Here is a 16,589-nt window from a genome sequence, read left to right as displayed (position 1 = left end):
CCCCTTAAAATGGTGCAGAGTACCTTAATGTGAATATGTTAAAATAAGTTTCTGACTTCTTAATTGATACTTACCATTTCCCTGAGAATTGCTGGTAGGAACAAGGCTCCTGAATAAGTTGATGTAATTTTGTTCACATGAAAAGAAAAAATATTCCTAATTGTTTATTCTGTGTCCACCATTAACTTTTGTTGTAAAACCCACAAGCAGTATTTCTGTGTAGTATCTACTTAGCTAATATTTTTAAGGCTGGCTGTTGTTGGCCACTTGTGCTTTTGTTATGTTGTGGGTTCTTTCTTAATTTGGGGATTATAAATTAACTTTTAGGCTATAAGTCCTTGTTGCAGAAAACTACTTTTTAACCCTTTACAAATAATTCATGTTGGCAGGTGGAGAAGTTCTTGCTCTCTTTAACTGTTTCCATAATTTCTAGGGGTTGGAGAATACAGTGGAGCATTGTGCCTGAAGTTTCTGAACCCATGGTAGGTCTTCGATCAGCTTGGCCGGTACACCTATGAAAAAAATTGCACCTTTAAACCTTCCTCTGCATTTGTGTGGGGTATTTGTGAAAGGAAGAGTGAGGCGCAAGTAAAGACATTACTTTTTTTTTTCTTTTTGTAATTTAGAAATCTTTACTAACAGCACTCTTAGAATCAGGTGCTTCACCTTAAAATACTCAAAACCTGAAATACGTTTATGAAATGAATCTTAAGATATCAGTTTGGGACAAGTTAGGTCCTGTGGGATCTTCAAGAAGCCTTGCATTCTGTTTTCTTTAAGATCATCAAGTCCAACTGTTAACCTAACATTGCAAAGTCCATCAATGAGTTCTGGTCCATGTCCCTAAGTGACACATAAAATACCTTTAGAGTGGTGACTCCACTTCCCTGAGCAGCCTATTTCAAGGCTGGACAACCCTTTTTGTGAACAAATTTCTCCGAATATCCAGTCTAAACCTCCCCTGGCACAAGTTAAGGCTGTTTCCTCTTGACCTGTCAGTTGTTACCTGGGAGATGAGACTGACCCCCATGTTGCTACCACTTCCTTTCAGGTAGCTGTAGAGAGCAATAAGGTCTAAAGATAACTAGCAATGAAAGACATAGAAAGTAGATCTGAAAAAAGAGAGGATGTTGGTAAATTTAGAGACTATTTAAAGGGAGAGGACTGTTGCCAAGAATGTTGAGGGATCACCTTGTTTTGAGAAGTTTTGTAAAATATGTTTCATCTGAGCCGAAAATTAATGGATTGTCTCTTTCTTGCCTAAGGAACATGCAAAAGAGGACCTGACTGTGTCTGAAAAGTTTCAGCTTGTTCTAGACGTGGCTCAGAAGGCGCAGGTACTGTGCTGCTCTCCAGCCTCTCTGGCTGCTCCCTTAGAAACAAGGAGGTTCATAGTCCAAGTGGTCAAAGGATGTTGTTATGCAGCATGTGAAAACAAACACTCAAAAATACTTTTCTTGCATAGGGATCTTTTATACCTATGGGCAATGGAGATCTTGTTAAGATTCCTGGAGCTTCGGAAGTGGCATGATGCTTCAGAGAACTGGTTGAGGTTCTCTGGTCACATCTCTGAGTGAGCTCTGGAGCTTTCACAGTTTTCTTCCTTATATATTCATATAAGCTTCTGATAAGGTAGATTGGATGGTGAATTTACCAATGTACTAGAGGGTGGGTCCTTATCCCAAATCTGCTAGTCACAAAACTGATGTAGAAGGCTCTATTCCTTCAAGATTTAGCTGAAGGCTACTGTCTGTTTAGGTGTTAATTCAACAGTTTGCACTGCATCTCTAAAATAACATGTTTTTAAAAACTCCACCCCCTTCAAGCCCTGAAATCTGCTTGTGTGGGAGAGGCTGAAGGAAGGTTTTCTCCTGGCTTCATCAGTTTGATGAGGTAGCGGCTGAGTGACTGCACCACCCAGTAAACTGCAGCCTTGTGCCATGTCAAATGATGTGCTGCTCTTGAACAGGGTTTACCTTTCCCTTGCCAGCTGTGTATGCTCAGCTCCTGCCTTCTGCTGGTGGCAGTGCATATGTTTATGGAAATTTATTGGGAAGGGGAAATTTTCAAGTGCTCTGACAGCAAGCATCGGTCAGAGAAGGTGGCTCTTAGTCCTAAGCAGTGGTCAGTTTGCATCAATAGTTGTTGGAATTATATGGAATCAAGTAACTCCATGGGCTTATTATAAAAACTTGATAGTGGCTGGCTTCGAGGAAGCAAATAGTCCTTTTGATGAACTCAGTAACCCTTTTCCCAAATTTCAGTGCTCAAAATGTGTGAAGAAATTTCCCAAATTCTACCTAATAGCAGAAACTCTGAGCTCTTAGATTGACAGCTGTATTTGCAGTAATATAGATATGTTTCAGTTGTGACAGTGGGATCAAATAGTTTCTTCACTTCTAACTATCAATCACAAGGTCCAGAACAAGATGTTAAATTAGATAGAAGTCATTGAGTATTGCTATTCTGTTTTCTGAAGTATTTAATGGCTAAAATTTACTTTAAAAAAACCCACTTCTGGAAATTGCTTACCAACAGAGTAAGATAACTGTTGGTTTCCATGTGGACAAAACCACCCAAAACAATGCAGGACTTAGTTTTAATTCTCTTGCTTCTTATGCAGAACCTTTTTGGCAAGATGGCAGACATACTGGAAAAATTTAAAAAGTAAGTTATCTGACATGAGTATTTTTTCCCTTTAAAACAAGACTGGACCAGTATTTGGAACACTGGTAATAAAATTTTGTTTCTTTTTTTTTGTGCAGCTTGTTTATGTGGGTCCAGCCAGAAATAACACAGAAGCTCTATGTTGCTCTGTGGGCAGCTTTTATTGCATCCTGCTTTTTGCCGTACAGGATTCTTGGCCTTGGATTGGGTAAACACAATAAATAATTGACCTGTTACGATCTAGATTTAACGCGTTAAAATTTACATGATCTTTAGAGGGAGAATTTTAGAGTTTAAGAAAGAAAACCTTCATTAATAAATAACACAGTGTTTTAAAGTATCTTCATTGTACTTGGCATCATTTGTCATGAGAGTTTCGAAAACCGTCTCCGTATATATTAAAAAAAGACTGGTTAATGCTTTTGCTTCTTGAGGAGAAGTTTATGATGAGCTGTTAGCAGAGCTCTTCAGACTGTCAGATATAAGGCTTCTGGAAAGTCCTATATTTTGAGGGTTTTTTGCTCATATATCTTTGTAAATATATGGCAAGACACAGAAGGCATGAGGATGACAGGGTAAGTTGGAATGGAAAAGTTAATGGGAATACTTGTAAAACTTGGTGGATAGGCTGGACAAAACGAACTGTGGGTGAAGTGGCAGGTAATTAGTCTCAACTGGGAGTTGGGAAAGGAGGGTTCTCACTACAGCATGAGACCATCATTTTTCTAAGGTATGAAACCCTGTACTGTGAACCAAGAACCTCTCTTTTTTTTTCTTCATTAAAGTAATGATATAATAAAATGAGTATTACTTTTAGTGGCACTGAACTTCAAATTGTGTTAGCTTGAACATAAATGTAGGTTTGCTTAATGTGGCAGTTGAATCAGATGTGTGAGGAATTGTTTTTTTACTCTGACTCTCAAGAGATCTGAATTGCACTCAGTAAAGTTTTGAGAGAGTATTTTAAGCCCTTTTTAATCTGGGAGAATGCAAGGAAATAACTTGGATAAGATAAGAGGAGGGACTGGAAGATAGACTTTTATGTAGTACGTGAGAGCCCTCTGTTGCCATTTAAATTCTTGCAGGAGCTGCAGAGTTGAATGCTCTGGTCTGATTTCTGTTTTGGAAGTATATCGTGTTTTCAGACTGGTTCTGGAACATATGTTTGAATTATTTTAATGTTCTTCTGGATAATAGCAGCTATATAAGTGCTTTAAAAGAACTGAGGATGGGGAGGAAGTAATCTGGGCAGGGAAGAAAAGAAAAATAATTTTATGTTATTAGAAGAAGAATCAAAATATAAAACCAAGGGAATGGTTTAACACTATGATTGAAGATGCAGAATTTGGTTTCATTCATTAACTTGTTAAAACATTATTAAAACAGTGATGTTCTTAATGCCCTTCCAACATGCATACTGAAGTGAATTTTTTTCAGGACTCTATGTTGGAACAAAGTTTTTCCTTGTTGATTTTATCTTCAAACGATGCCCCAGACTAAGAGCTAAGTATGATACTCCGTATATCATCTGGATAAGTCTCCTGACAGATCCTCAGCTCAAAGAAAGATCTAATGCTACAGTGTCGAGACGGGTAAGGGTAATAAATCTTTTTGTCCCTCTGTTCCCAACATATGAAAATCAGATCCCTTTCTCCCTTTCCCTTTTCTCCAGTGACTAGAGCACATTAAAGATACACTTAATTAAATCCTAACAATCAACGTTAGTTCTATTTTTTTATTATTTTCAAGATTCACAGTTTTTCTATGAGTTCTGTTGCATGAAAAGAATCAATTATCAAAAATGTTTGTGCATATATATATCTGTGTATATATATATATACTGTGAATCATATGAAGCTAAACACAGAAATATAACATCTTCTGTATTCATATCAATTTCTCTGACATACATTCTGTGTGATTTTATTATCAAAATCTAGTGTTTATGCATCCACCTCTATACTTAGACATTCCTTTTCAGTGGAAATTTAGATGCTTAGGTAAATTGAAGAACAGTTAGTTAAAAAAAATTAAATAAAGGCTTGATTATAATATGTGTCTTACTAATGGGATAAGCATTAGCAGAGGTAGTAAAGTAGTTTACAGATTTAGGTGTTATGTCTTACAGTTATTTTTATTAGGTGACCTTTTAGCATAGTGGTCATAAAGGACTTCTCACCATGTTGGTACTCCAACCGTACATTTTCTTTTTGTTAAAATGTCATAGTTAAATCTCAAGTGTTGTGTTTTGTGCATCTTGGTAAATTGTTTTGGAACCTGACATGATAACTGAAAAGCTAGTCATGCATTTCCTTGTCCCTGAATTTGTCAGTGTTTATTAGTTTAAAAATTAAAGTAGTTGTAATAAATCTTCAGTCTAATTCCTATTTTAACATTTGCTTAATGCCTCTTAGCACAATATCTGATTGCATTCATGGAGTATCGGAGTATTGTCTGAAATGTGCAGCACTGAGCAATAATTCAGGCTGGGTACACAACTGGAGAGCAAAAGGGATAAGCACATGAACCCTCAGTTGTTAAGTTGTGATGAAGAAGTCTTGGGTTCTGGGAGTGATGGAGCAGTTGATGGTAAAATAACTGGAGAAGGACAGTCTATGACAGAGAGTGAATCTTTTGCTCCTATTTTCCAAGGGATGAGAAGACAGAGAGTGAATCTTTTGCTCCTGTTTCCAAGGGATGAGGAAAGTAAATGAACACTTAGATGAAGCCATCCATGGCCTGTATTTCTCTTGCTTGCAGAAGATGGCCTTAAAAGTTTCTGTGCTTCTTGAGCTTACAGGTTGTTTTTCACATACTGTGGTGGTTGTGACAGCTTCTTGCTGGGTCTCTCTAATCTGCCTTAGAGGGGGAAAGGTTCTGAATTGCTAAGCTTGAATCCATAAGCTTAGAGAGTAATTATTCCTTCTGGGTTTTCTTCATGGCTTAAGTTTTGACAAGTAGACCAGGGATTTTGTACTGTCATGTCTGACTTGGTGGCCTTGGCTTCTCTGCCTGGAAAGTATGTGCAGGACTATAATACGTGCATCCAGATATCTTTGAAAACGTTAACTTGGTCTCAGTAATTTTATACCCCTTGAGAGATTTCTGCAAACCTCATAGTATGAAAAATAAATTTTTGTACAAAAAGGTAAAAATCAGATGGGCTTTTCATTTTTTTCATAGAACAGACAGAGCCCAAACGCATGTAGTGCCAGCATGTGTGTATTGGCTTTGCTTCTTATCGTTAAACAGCATACAAGACACCGTGAACTTAAACACAATGCATTATTCATTGCCTGTACCACTACTCTGACCCCATGTCCTTAGAGAACAGTCCTGACAACAATATCTGATCAGTAAAGGCTGTATGTCAAAAGCTGATGACAGATCAATTGAAATGGAATACCTCCAGGTATTCCTACCTCCAGGTTGTTGGTGACATTTTTAGACAGTCAGGACTCCTCAGCATTACAAATCCGATCACTTCCAGTTAGATTTAAGGCTTATCAAAGTCGGATGCAATGCTTTTCGCTTAGTAATTGACCATAGGTTGTCCCAAGCCTGAGTGGTTAGAGGAAACATTTGCATGTGTTAGGCAGGACTGGAAGTAAGGGCAGAACTTTCTCACATTTTCAGCCACCAGATGGGATGTGGTGCTGAAGTTTAAACTCCTTTTTTTAATCTCTTTGTATAACAGGTAGGTATGAAGCAGTGTAGCAAAGAGCAGGAATAGCCCTTATTCCAGCGCAAAAAACATTAGACCTCTTGCCCTGATCTTTTTTTGCTTTGGACCATGGAGCTTCACCTGGCTATGTGCATGTGCAGCCAAATAACTTGTCTAAGAAGGATTTCAAAAAGCTCTTCTCATTCTGTACTTGTTGGAGAAGCTGTTATTTTCCTTGGTTCCAGGGACTTGATCACTGCTAAGAGCACCGCAGAAGAGCAATACCTGAGGCAGTATTGCAGTTACCATCAGCCATTTGCTTTCCATGTCAACTTTCTTTATTTTTTTCCCAAGGCATCATTGTACCCTAAAAGGTGGATGACAAAAACCCTTTGCTGTGCCTGTTTTGTCAGTCTGGTTTCTAGTTAGCAATTGCAGTACACATTTTTTCATTTGCTTCGGATTTCTTTTGTTAGCTCTAAATCCTGCAAAGTGTCAAGTGCTGCCAACTTAGTGCAAAAAAAAAAAAAGCAGCTGGAGGCTGGTTGGCCTTCAACAGCATTGGGCCTTCACAGAGGAAGAGCTTAGTCCTGAGCTTCCATGTTGCCAGTTTTCCAGTTGTTTAATTGCATGTGTATGTTAGGGCTAAGAACAGAGCTGCTAATGCATCAATGACAAAAGCTAGCTTTTGGAAACATGTGGTGCCCCACCAAGATGAAAAAGCAAATGCAGGCAAGCTTTCCAAAAAGAAACTGCCTGCTGTCCTTCCAGAAGCAAGGCTTGTTGCTAGGGCAGTCTCCAGTGCTTCAGGAGCTCTATTTAAAAGTAGATTTTACTCAAGTACTTTGGTTTTGGGAACTCAATGCTGCCTATTTTCCCCACAAGGATGCTGACAGCCATTCAGATTTTATTTCATATGTCAACACTCAAAATTCAGTGTAACTTCAAAGCAAGGGAAAGATCAATGGCTGTAATGCAACCTTGAATAAATTTAACTGGTGTGCTCTAACCACGGATAACTCTTTTTTTAATTGCATTCATTGTGTGTAGTCTCTTGGTTTGTGAGCAAGATCTTGCAGTGTCGCTCAGTTCATGTTTTATTCTATGTATTATACTGTTAAATAGATTTTACTTTTTTTCTTTTGTCACTGTCACATTTGTGTTGTTTGTTTCTTTTCCTGCCAGCTGTCAGGGCATGAAAAGGTATGGATCATAGCGTGGAAAACTTCCTTTCAATTTCAGCATTTGTATTTATAATGAGCTTATGCAGTTTTGTGTGGCTTTTTCTTTGCTCTTTTTTCTTTCTAAACTTCTTTTGTGCAGTAATATTTTGTCTAACTCTTGAAGACAAGCCAGTAGTAGTCCTGCTAGTTACAATCGTTGGAGCTGTGTGCAGTGACTTAGCTGTATCTAATCAGATATAGCCTTTACTGTAGAAAAATGGTATTTTAAGGTAGGTGTGTTTAGCACCACGAACTTCACCCCTGCAAAGGGTGTCCATCAAAGGGCAGCACTTTGAAAGGTTATGTTCAGGTGCTGTATTAGAGTAGTCCAAAGTTAACTTTACTGAAGTAATTAATGAAAATTGTTGCATTGTAGATTTTTTCTTTTTTTTTAAAAGAATAGTTAGCCAAATTATTTTTAAGAGTGTAGCTTAAATATTGATGCTCAGAATTTGGAATCGTGATTCTTTTTCTGCAGATTCAAACAACAGGATCCAGAATCTACGTGGGCTCAAGTGCCCCAACCGGAATAAGCAAAGATGAAGACACAAGTCGTTTGCATACCACCAAGAAGGGGAATTTCCATGAAGTTTTTAACTTGTCAGAGAATGAACGTCCTTTGACAGGTATGATGCCACAGGAAGGCCAATATTTTGTAAAAAGCCAAGGATAGTTTAAAGTTGAATTCCCTTTCTGTGCCTTGCGTAGGTGTAAGCTTTTGATTAAAAAATCTTGCTTTAAATTAGGATGAATGGAGACAGCCGCTTTCATTCCACATCCTTGCTCTTTGAAAAAGTGCACAGCCTGATGTGCCTTTTGTGGTTATGCAAATCCAATAGTCGAGTTAAAGGGAATAATTGTGTGGGTGCTTTTTGTTTTGGGTTTTTAAAACCAGTGTTAAAACAGATGTTATGATTTCTAAAACACCTTATTTAGGCTTTTCTTTCTAAGCACTTTTAGTTTTAGGTATCTAAAGTTTAATATTCATTGTTTTCTGTTTTATAAGGAAATCGTTGGGGGTAGTGCCTATCTGTCTTTCTTTTTCTTAAATTAAGAATTCTTGTTATGATTTTTTCAGCGTCTGAAAATGGCTGGCGCTGTTGCTTGATTAACAGAGATAAGAAGATGCCTACAGACTACATCAGACATGGAATTCTTTATGTCACAGAAAAGTGAGTCATTGCACTCCACACATTTTTTAGGAGGGAAATGCAAGACATTAAAGAATTTGAATCTAAAAGTGATCCTTTAACAATGTTTTGAAACGAAAATGCCATTTCAAGGTGCTTTATAACCTCAAAAAAGCATCATAGGGAGAGCTGAATCTGGTATATGGCAACGCTTAACAAAAGTGATTTTGCCTTGGGAAGGCCTGCATAGGAATGCAGAGTAGCTCTGTATAGATAGTTGTTAGTAGCTGGAGCTCTTAATGTGGATAACGTGCTAACTATATATATACTAGAAAACAAACCTAAAAGCTAAGTATACTTTGAAAGTTGTGATCAACAGCAAATAGTCTTAGTTTTTGGATTTTAAAGCAAGCTGAATACATAGCTTCCTTGAAATGACATGCAACAAAAAGAAAACTGAAAATCAAGCCTTGGTTTCAAATCCAGTACTTAATTTTTATGGGTGTTTTTTTGTGGCTAGTTTTTTTTTTTTTTAGTTGGTTGGTTGGTTTGGGTTTTGTTTTCGTTTTTTGTTTTTGTTTTTTGAGTGAGGTTCTTTTTGTTTGCTTTTAGGGTTTTTTTTTAATCCTTACTACCTTCCAGCCTCCCAGGGCTGAATAGCTATGGTCATTACTGTTTGGGTCTTGCACTGAAATTCCTTTGGAGTGTAATGAAAGGAAGTAAAGCTCATCTGTATGCAATGTCACCTAGTGATGGAGACCACTCTCCAGCATTTATAAATCTGAGCTTTTGTCTGCATCACAATACCGTGAAACTAACACAGTGTTTTTTATTAATCTTCTTTTAGGGTGGTAAAAGATTTATAAGCTTTTGGAGATTTGGTATTTCAACTGTTTAAGGATATATGTCCCTCCTGTGTCTTTAAAATGCATGTCAGGTTTAACCATTAAATGCAATAATATAAATACAAGAATTTTTGGGTGTGTGTATGCATACCATATGTTCTGGGCTTTCAGACAGACCAGTCAGTTGCTAGAATTTATAAATGTTTTCTCTAAATTACAAACCATAACTGAACTGCAAATTGTGTGCCTCTTTCTTTGGTTTTGAAGCTGATTTTAACCTGTGAGATTTCAAACTTCAGAAGAGACAAGAGGAGTATTTGAGAAATTTGTTTTAGAATACCATAACTTAATGAACATTTTCTTTTCTCTTTTTCAGTTACTTGTGCTTTGAAAGCTCAAAATCTGGCTCATCTAAAAAAAATAAGGTTATAAAGCTAACGGATATAACAGATATCCAGAAGGTATGTCTGGTTGGTGTTGCAAATAGGGGAGAAGAATGGTTTTCTGTTCAGCTAGTCATGTTTTGCATTTTTCCTTATTATTTTGAAAAAGCATGCCATTGATAATTTTTATAAGTAAAATGTAATTCTTCCTGGAACTGCTTGTTTAGTCATTCAGACTCGCCACGCGCAAACTCACTATGAGCATGAAGACAAAGTAGTTTACTAAACCCTTACACTCCTGCATTAAAGATTAAAGTTGTATTGTTTATTAACTCCAGTGTTGACTAGAGCTGCTGCATATGCTTTAATAAGATTTATTATTAGCAGGAATAGTGTAATACTAACTTTATTTTGGGTGTGGATATCAGTAGATGCACCATCTTAAAAGTAGGTGCCTCAGAGGGAGGAAAGATTGTTGTCAGTGAAGAAAGGCAGATCATTAGAATAGCCAGACTGGTTTATCTAGTTGGGACCCGTCAGTAACACAGGCACAAAATGGATAGTTGGAAGCACGGCAAGTACGATGTCATCCTTCCTCACTTGTCTTCATCTTAAACACACCTGCTTTCTGCTACATCTTGTGGCCGTGAGTGCCACAGATTAAATCGTGTTGAGCAAAGAAACACAGCCTGGTGTCTGCTAGTGTGTTAAGTACCTCCAGATTTCAAAATTAATTCCTTCTATTTATATCACATGTCTATAAAGCAGACAACTTACATTCAAATCGAACATTCCTATTGGAATTAATAATCCATATGAATGGATTTCAGACATCATAGTTGAGGTAATGCTGGCTCGTTTGTTGGTTGGTCTGTACAGCCATAAAAGTCCTTTTGTGTCTGTTTAGGTTTTTTTAACAAAGGTGAGACAGGGATTGTGCAACCAAGCATAAACATGTGCCATGCCTGCTTTTATTTGGAGGTGGGAAACAAAGGTCTGATTTGGGGGTCTCTTCCTCTGTGTGAATATTGGGAAGACATATCAGTGATGAGGGGCCTCTAGTGGTCTAGTGGTTAGGGTGCAGGACTCTCACCGCTGCGACCCGGGTTCGATTCCCGGCCCCCCGGGCAGATGGAGCTCGTTAGCCCTGTGTGGCAATCCATCTAAGAGAAGGTCACTCTAAACAAACCTACGTTCTGAGACCCTCACTGCCACTGTCCAAGCTTGCTCGACCCCGGCAGATGAACCTCAGGATTAAAGGGTGGGCTCAGTTCAGCGCACACTGTGTCTCACCTAAAAAAAAAAAAAAATCCACTGCGCAGGCTCGAAGGGTTAATGACCCTTCCCAAATCTTCGCTCGCGAAGACTGGCCATTATATATTATATCAGTGATGAGCTATGTAACCTCCACAGCATCTTTTGCAATTGTTCAGTAAGTAAGGTATCTTTTGTGATTTTTTTCTTTTTAGTATAAAGTGCTCTCTGTTCTCCCAGGATCAGGGATGGGTATTGCTGTATCAACACCATCTACACAAAAAGTAAGTAGCTGGCTGTGTCAGTATTGCTGTGTTTGACTTCATACCCTTCTTTTCTTCCTTCTCTGGCTAACACCAGCATAAAGGGGTTTTTGTCCACTTATAGCAGTGTTTGGCTTTTTCTGTTTGTTTGTTTTAAATTCAGTTGTCTATTATTCAGTGTGTTTGTCTTCAGAACTTTAATGAATTAGACATTCAGCTTGTTCTACTGCATCTGGACTATCGTACTATAACACTTCAGAAAGATTTTCCCCAGCATCCTTCTTGAGGAGCATGGGGGCTGCTCTGCTGCACAGTCTGAAACAAAAAGGTTATGGCTTGATAGTATCTGTGGATGAGGAGGCTTTGGAGTGGAAGGGCCTGACTCTCAGATAAAGGTTTCCTGTTTCAGTCTTTAGTACCATAAGATTTAAGATTCTGTAAGCCTCAAATACCTTTTGGGCAACTGAAGCATTTCTTAGCATCTACCTGAACCCTATTTTAAATTAATCACTTACAAATAACTTTTTACCAAGTCACATGACTGTTGTACGAGTTTTTCGGCTTGTTGTTTGATATTGAGAAATACTTCACAATTAGGAGGTTGAAAATGTTAATCTACCTAAATACATATTCTATGAGTGAAAATGAAGAGGCACTGATAAAGATTTTTAGAACTTTAATGAAGGCAGAGGTCAATCAGGAAAACATCATGCACCAAGGGGATGGAGACGAAAGTGGGTTACAATGTTCTCCATTCCTCGTATTCAGTCCAGATGCATTTTGTGCCATGGTTAGTTTAGGAAGAATATAAAAAAGTGGAAAATATTAGAAACTCTGCCATATAACCAAGGATTTAGTAGAGAAGAGTAATCTTATGACTTTATCTGTTCCTATTGACCTGGCCAAAACTATACCTGGAGAAACTGTTTTCTTTCTAGACTAACATGATGTGTTTTTTTTCTGTTGTTTAGCCTTTGATTTTTGGTGCCATGGTACACAGAGATGAAGCTTTTGAGACAATTCTCAGCCAGTATGTGAAAATAACATCTGCAACATCCAGCAATGAGAGCTAGTATCTTATCTTAGAAGAACTAAAGGAAACTTTCCTATTTTACAACTTGGTAGTGGAAAAAAAATGAACATCCTCATCTATTTTGCAATAATTTTTCTAATCAAGTGTATTTTATATATGCCTTCATGTTTGTTTTTAAGGTTTTTGTAAAAAAAAAAACAAAACCAAAATGAAACAAAACAGTGAAAGTGCTATCATCACTATTAGCCTTGCACATTAAGCACTTTTAATGTTTATTTACTGACATTAAAAGCTGGGAAGATACTTGGAGATCTGACTACATAACGAAGTGAAACAGAATGATCCATTTAACTCCACTGATATCACTAGTTTGTCCCTTTATCTTAGTTGTTTTTCCCTGTGATGTGAGAATAATGGATGCAGCAGCCTGAAGTCTCTCTTCAGCTCAGTTTTGAATTGGGTTCTTCATTAAAACTGATAGCAACACCAAGGAAGTATTGGCATTTCAGTATTTTCACATTTACAACTGCACTTAAAATAACTCCTCCTTGCTAATTTTTGTGTCACAGAAGGATATTTTACTGGTTTGGTTAGGTTCAATTTTTCCTGCATACAGGTGTTTCAATTACTTGGACAGTGAATTGGAGTAGAAAGTTTGTAACTACATCTTCCTTTCCTAATAAACTAAAGTAAGAGGAAGGAAGGCAGGCAGATACTTTTTATAAAAGAGGGCACGAAAATGTTGTTCCTAAAATGTTAGGCATCATATATTTGTATTTCTGTAGATACTTGTCATAGAAGGGCTCAGCTGTTGTACATGTTGTATGTACAAGGCATTTGTACGTTAATGCATTAAAGACTTGCAGGCTTTTTGTGTTGGGGGAGGTGGGAATAATTAAACTAAACTGAGACATGACTTTTTTAAATTTGGCTTTTCTCTTGAGTTACCTTGTAATGAGAAAAACCACTATAATATAGCAACTGAAAGCACTAGTTCCTCTCAAAGCATAATTTGAGGAGCATTGATATGCTGCTGTCTTCCCCCTTGCAGAATTAAATTTTAGTAACAATTAAACCCAACTACCAGGTAAAACAGGGAGGCTGTACTCCTCTGAACTCTCTCAGGCCTATCTAGCAGCAAAGCACATATTGACCTTTGTCTTTAATATTAGAAAGCTTTTATACTCTATATAATGGCACCCATCTGAGAGGTTTAGAATTTTATTTGCATTTTCATGAAAGCACAGTAGGAGTTATGCCAGGCCTTCCAGTGTATCTTTTCCTTTGCCATGTCTTTTCAATTGAGCAGTATGGATTCTCCAGACATTATATGAATGGCTGTAAAAAAAAATGACAATGGAGATGCAAATTCTTGTGTAAAAATGGGACTTAATTTCATGGATTTTTTTTCTCTGTTTTTTTTTAAACAAGAATTTTCTTTATTTATAGGGAAAGAGGTAAAATGAAGGGGGGAGAGAGGTAACAAACACCAAAGGGTGTTTGAGTCTTAGCACAGTTTTAAATTAAAGTGTGTCAACAAATGCAGCAGTAATGAAGAAGGTGGCAGTCAACATGTACAAACCTTTCTTTACTCTGGCCGTGAAGAGGTATGATATGAGAACTCAATATAAACTTAATATGAAGAAATATTGTTGAATACCATGATTTGATTGAGTATCGTAAAGTGAAACATTTATAGGGTAAAACTCTGTGCCCTGGGTGGAAATGTAAGCAAGAATGGTGGGGGGGAGGCCACTGTAATGGCTAAGGTGTAATTTTTGAGTTCTCCCTTTAGAGTAGCACTTGAACATGTCTTTACATGACCTGAAAAAGGGGTGTGTTTCTAACACCACCTTATGTATGCTGTAACTCAGGGCCTGGAAACTTAAAATGTAAGTGAAGCAGGTGGGAAATCCATTTTGCCACCATCTAAAGTGGATGTGGCTTGACAGTTTATGCTTTCATCACTTCACACATTCAGGCTATATGTTTAAGTAAATATTCTTCATCTTAAATTTTTCTCTTCAAACCTACTTTAAAATCAGTTAGTCTCTTTTTTGTAATTTCTCTGTATTATAATTTGGCTTTCCTTTCTAGAATCTTCCTTGAATAGTAAGTTTGGCTAACAAATAGGCATTAAAATGGCTTAATGTTATATAAATCTTAATCAGATCCATTCATTTTGTCTTAAGAAAAAAATCCCTTGGGTGTGTTTTAAGATTATCCTTTTTTTTTTTTTGAACAAACAGAAAACTATATTTTTTACAGAGAGCATGCTCTTTTTCTTATTTTTGTATCATTTTTCAAGTGTAATTTATACCTTCACTCTGATCACAACAGCAGTTTCAGTAGGAAATCAGTTGACTCGTACTTATTACCTCCTCCCCCTCCCACCCTCCTCCTCACTGGTTGACCCTTGTAAACAAGGTTGTCCTAGATTCTGGTTCCTGAAGGAGCTATAGGATCTATACTGATGGTGCCAGGACAATTAACCATATCTAGGCTTCAGAGAAAAGATATCACTATCTTTTTCCCAGACTGAAATGCCTCATGTGTACAATATGCTCTTAAAATTTATTTTCTGATGTTTGAAATGAGTCCACACTTTTAGCAGTGTGGACTTAAAAGTTAGTGATTCTTGAAGCAGTAAACCTAGTGCAAACTGCAATGCAACATTGATTCACTCTAATGTATAGGAAACAGACTGGATTTCTCTTTTTTTTAATAGAGTTGTAATATAATTGACAAACATCTGTGTACATATTTTGCAAATTTCACTTTACATTATCTGGGTTCCTGCTGCATAACTGTGGTGTATGTGACTTCAAAGATGCCAGAAGGTACTTAAACACACTTTAGTGTGTTTACTCATGCTTTTCCTGCTGCTACACCCTCCCAGGTTTGGAGGGCGGGAGAGGATGGGCAGCAAGTAAATATGTACTTGACTTGTACAATTACACTGAAGTTCTCACCTTAAATTCCAATCTTCCTGTCTAGTTTTGCAGTACAGCCTGGTGTTCTACAGTAACAGGCTGGGTTGGAACACTTAATGTAAAGTACTTCTAAATAGCAGAAAGTGATGTTCTTGTCATTCTGTCTGTCTGATTGCTGTTTATATTTGCAGTTCTGTTGATGTCTGTAGATGTCTGGATCATTCACGCGTAATTGGATTTAACTTCTGAAGAAGTTCACTGGTTAGTTTGAGTCCCTTTTAAAGACAATAAAAAAAGGGAGATGAAAACTGACTGCTTTAATTATCAGCGACCACTTAAATTCAAAAGGCTGAACAAGCTGAAATATGAAATCATGCCTTTCTGTGCACTGTAGCTTTTGTGAGGCAAGATTGAATAAAACAAACTATTTATTAGTAGCAACATCACACAGGATGCCAGCAGCAAAACCCTACCCTTGTTCTGCAGACAAAGAGAAAAGGGATTTTACCCAACCATGAAGAGATGAAAGGATGTACCTTTTTTTTTGGCTACTTAAACCTGTTTAAAAACATTGTTAGTTTTTATTGAACTCTGTACATTTTGGCAGATGTTTAATTTCTACTAATCATTGAAATATAATGGATGTTAAAATTTTTATGTCTGAGGTTTGAGTCTATATTTTGAAATTGTAAATAATTCATTATCAGTGTAACTTTTGTTTGACAAAAGACTTATACTGTATGGATAATTGAAATAATGAAATTATTTGCCCTGTACATTTTTTAAGAAAATCTTGTTTGTTTAAAAAGTCTTGTATAAATTATAATTTTTATTTAAATAAACCTAAAAATGCTTTGTGCTAATGCTTCTTGCAAACTTTCATTACTTATCTTTCAAAACTACACCTGATTTCTTGCAATGAGGTGAGTTAGTGCTTTTTGGCAGATTCATAGCCACAGGTCCATCACTGGTGGGGGAAGCAGGTGGGTTTGGTTCCTCACTGCTTTTGAAGGAACAAGGAACAAGTGTTTTATTTTAAATAATCCTGTAACTGTATTGTAGAGTGTATGTATATTTTTGATTAGATCTTTTCTGTAAGTCTGTCACTTTGTAGTTATATGGTTAATTTAAAAAAAAAGGAGGGGACCAGTGAGTTTTAAGATGCTGCCACTGCAGGAGGGCATGGATGACACA

General features: G+C 37.1%; 1 protein-coding gene across 1 annotated transcript in view; it reads left to right on the top strand.

The window, feature by feature from the left end:
- Positions 1–16,258, top strand: part of GRAMD4 (GRAM domain containing 4) — a 78,823-nt gene extending 62,565 nt beyond the window's left edge. The window contains exons 10-19 of the mRNA XM_017811564.1: positions 434–482; positions 1,266–1,337; positions 2,624–2,667; positions 2,766–2,875; positions 4,105–4,259; positions 8,033–8,180; positions 8,633–8,726; positions 9,906–9,990; positions 11,382–11,450; positions 12,401–16,258. Coding sequence (XP_017667053.1) covers positions 434–482; positions 1,266–1,337; positions 2,624–2,667; positions 2,766–2,875; positions 4,105–4,259; positions 8,033–8,180; positions 8,633–8,726; positions 9,906–9,990; positions 11,382–11,450; positions 12,401–12,502 — 928 coding nt within the window. The 3' untranslated portion in view covers positions 12,503–16,258. The remainder of the gene's footprint in view (positions 1–433; positions 483–1,265; positions 1,338–2,623; positions 2,668–2,765; positions 2,876–4,104; positions 4,260–8,032; positions 8,181–8,632; positions 8,727–9,905; positions 9,991–11,381; positions 11,451–12,400) is intronic.
- Positions 16,259–16,589: the final 331 nt, after the last annotated feature.

This window comes from Lepidothrix coronata, unplaced genomic scaffold (assembly GCF_001604755.1).
Source record: "Lepidothrix coronata isolate B3197 unplaced genomic scaffold, Lepidothrix_coronata-1.0 Scaffold32, whole genome shotgun sequence".
In the NCBI taxonomy this organism is placed as follows: Eukaryota; Metazoa; Chordata; class Aves; order Passeriformes; family Pipridae; genus Lepidothrix; species Lepidothrix coronata.
This window is presented reverse-complemented; position numbering and strand designations above follow the sequence as displayed.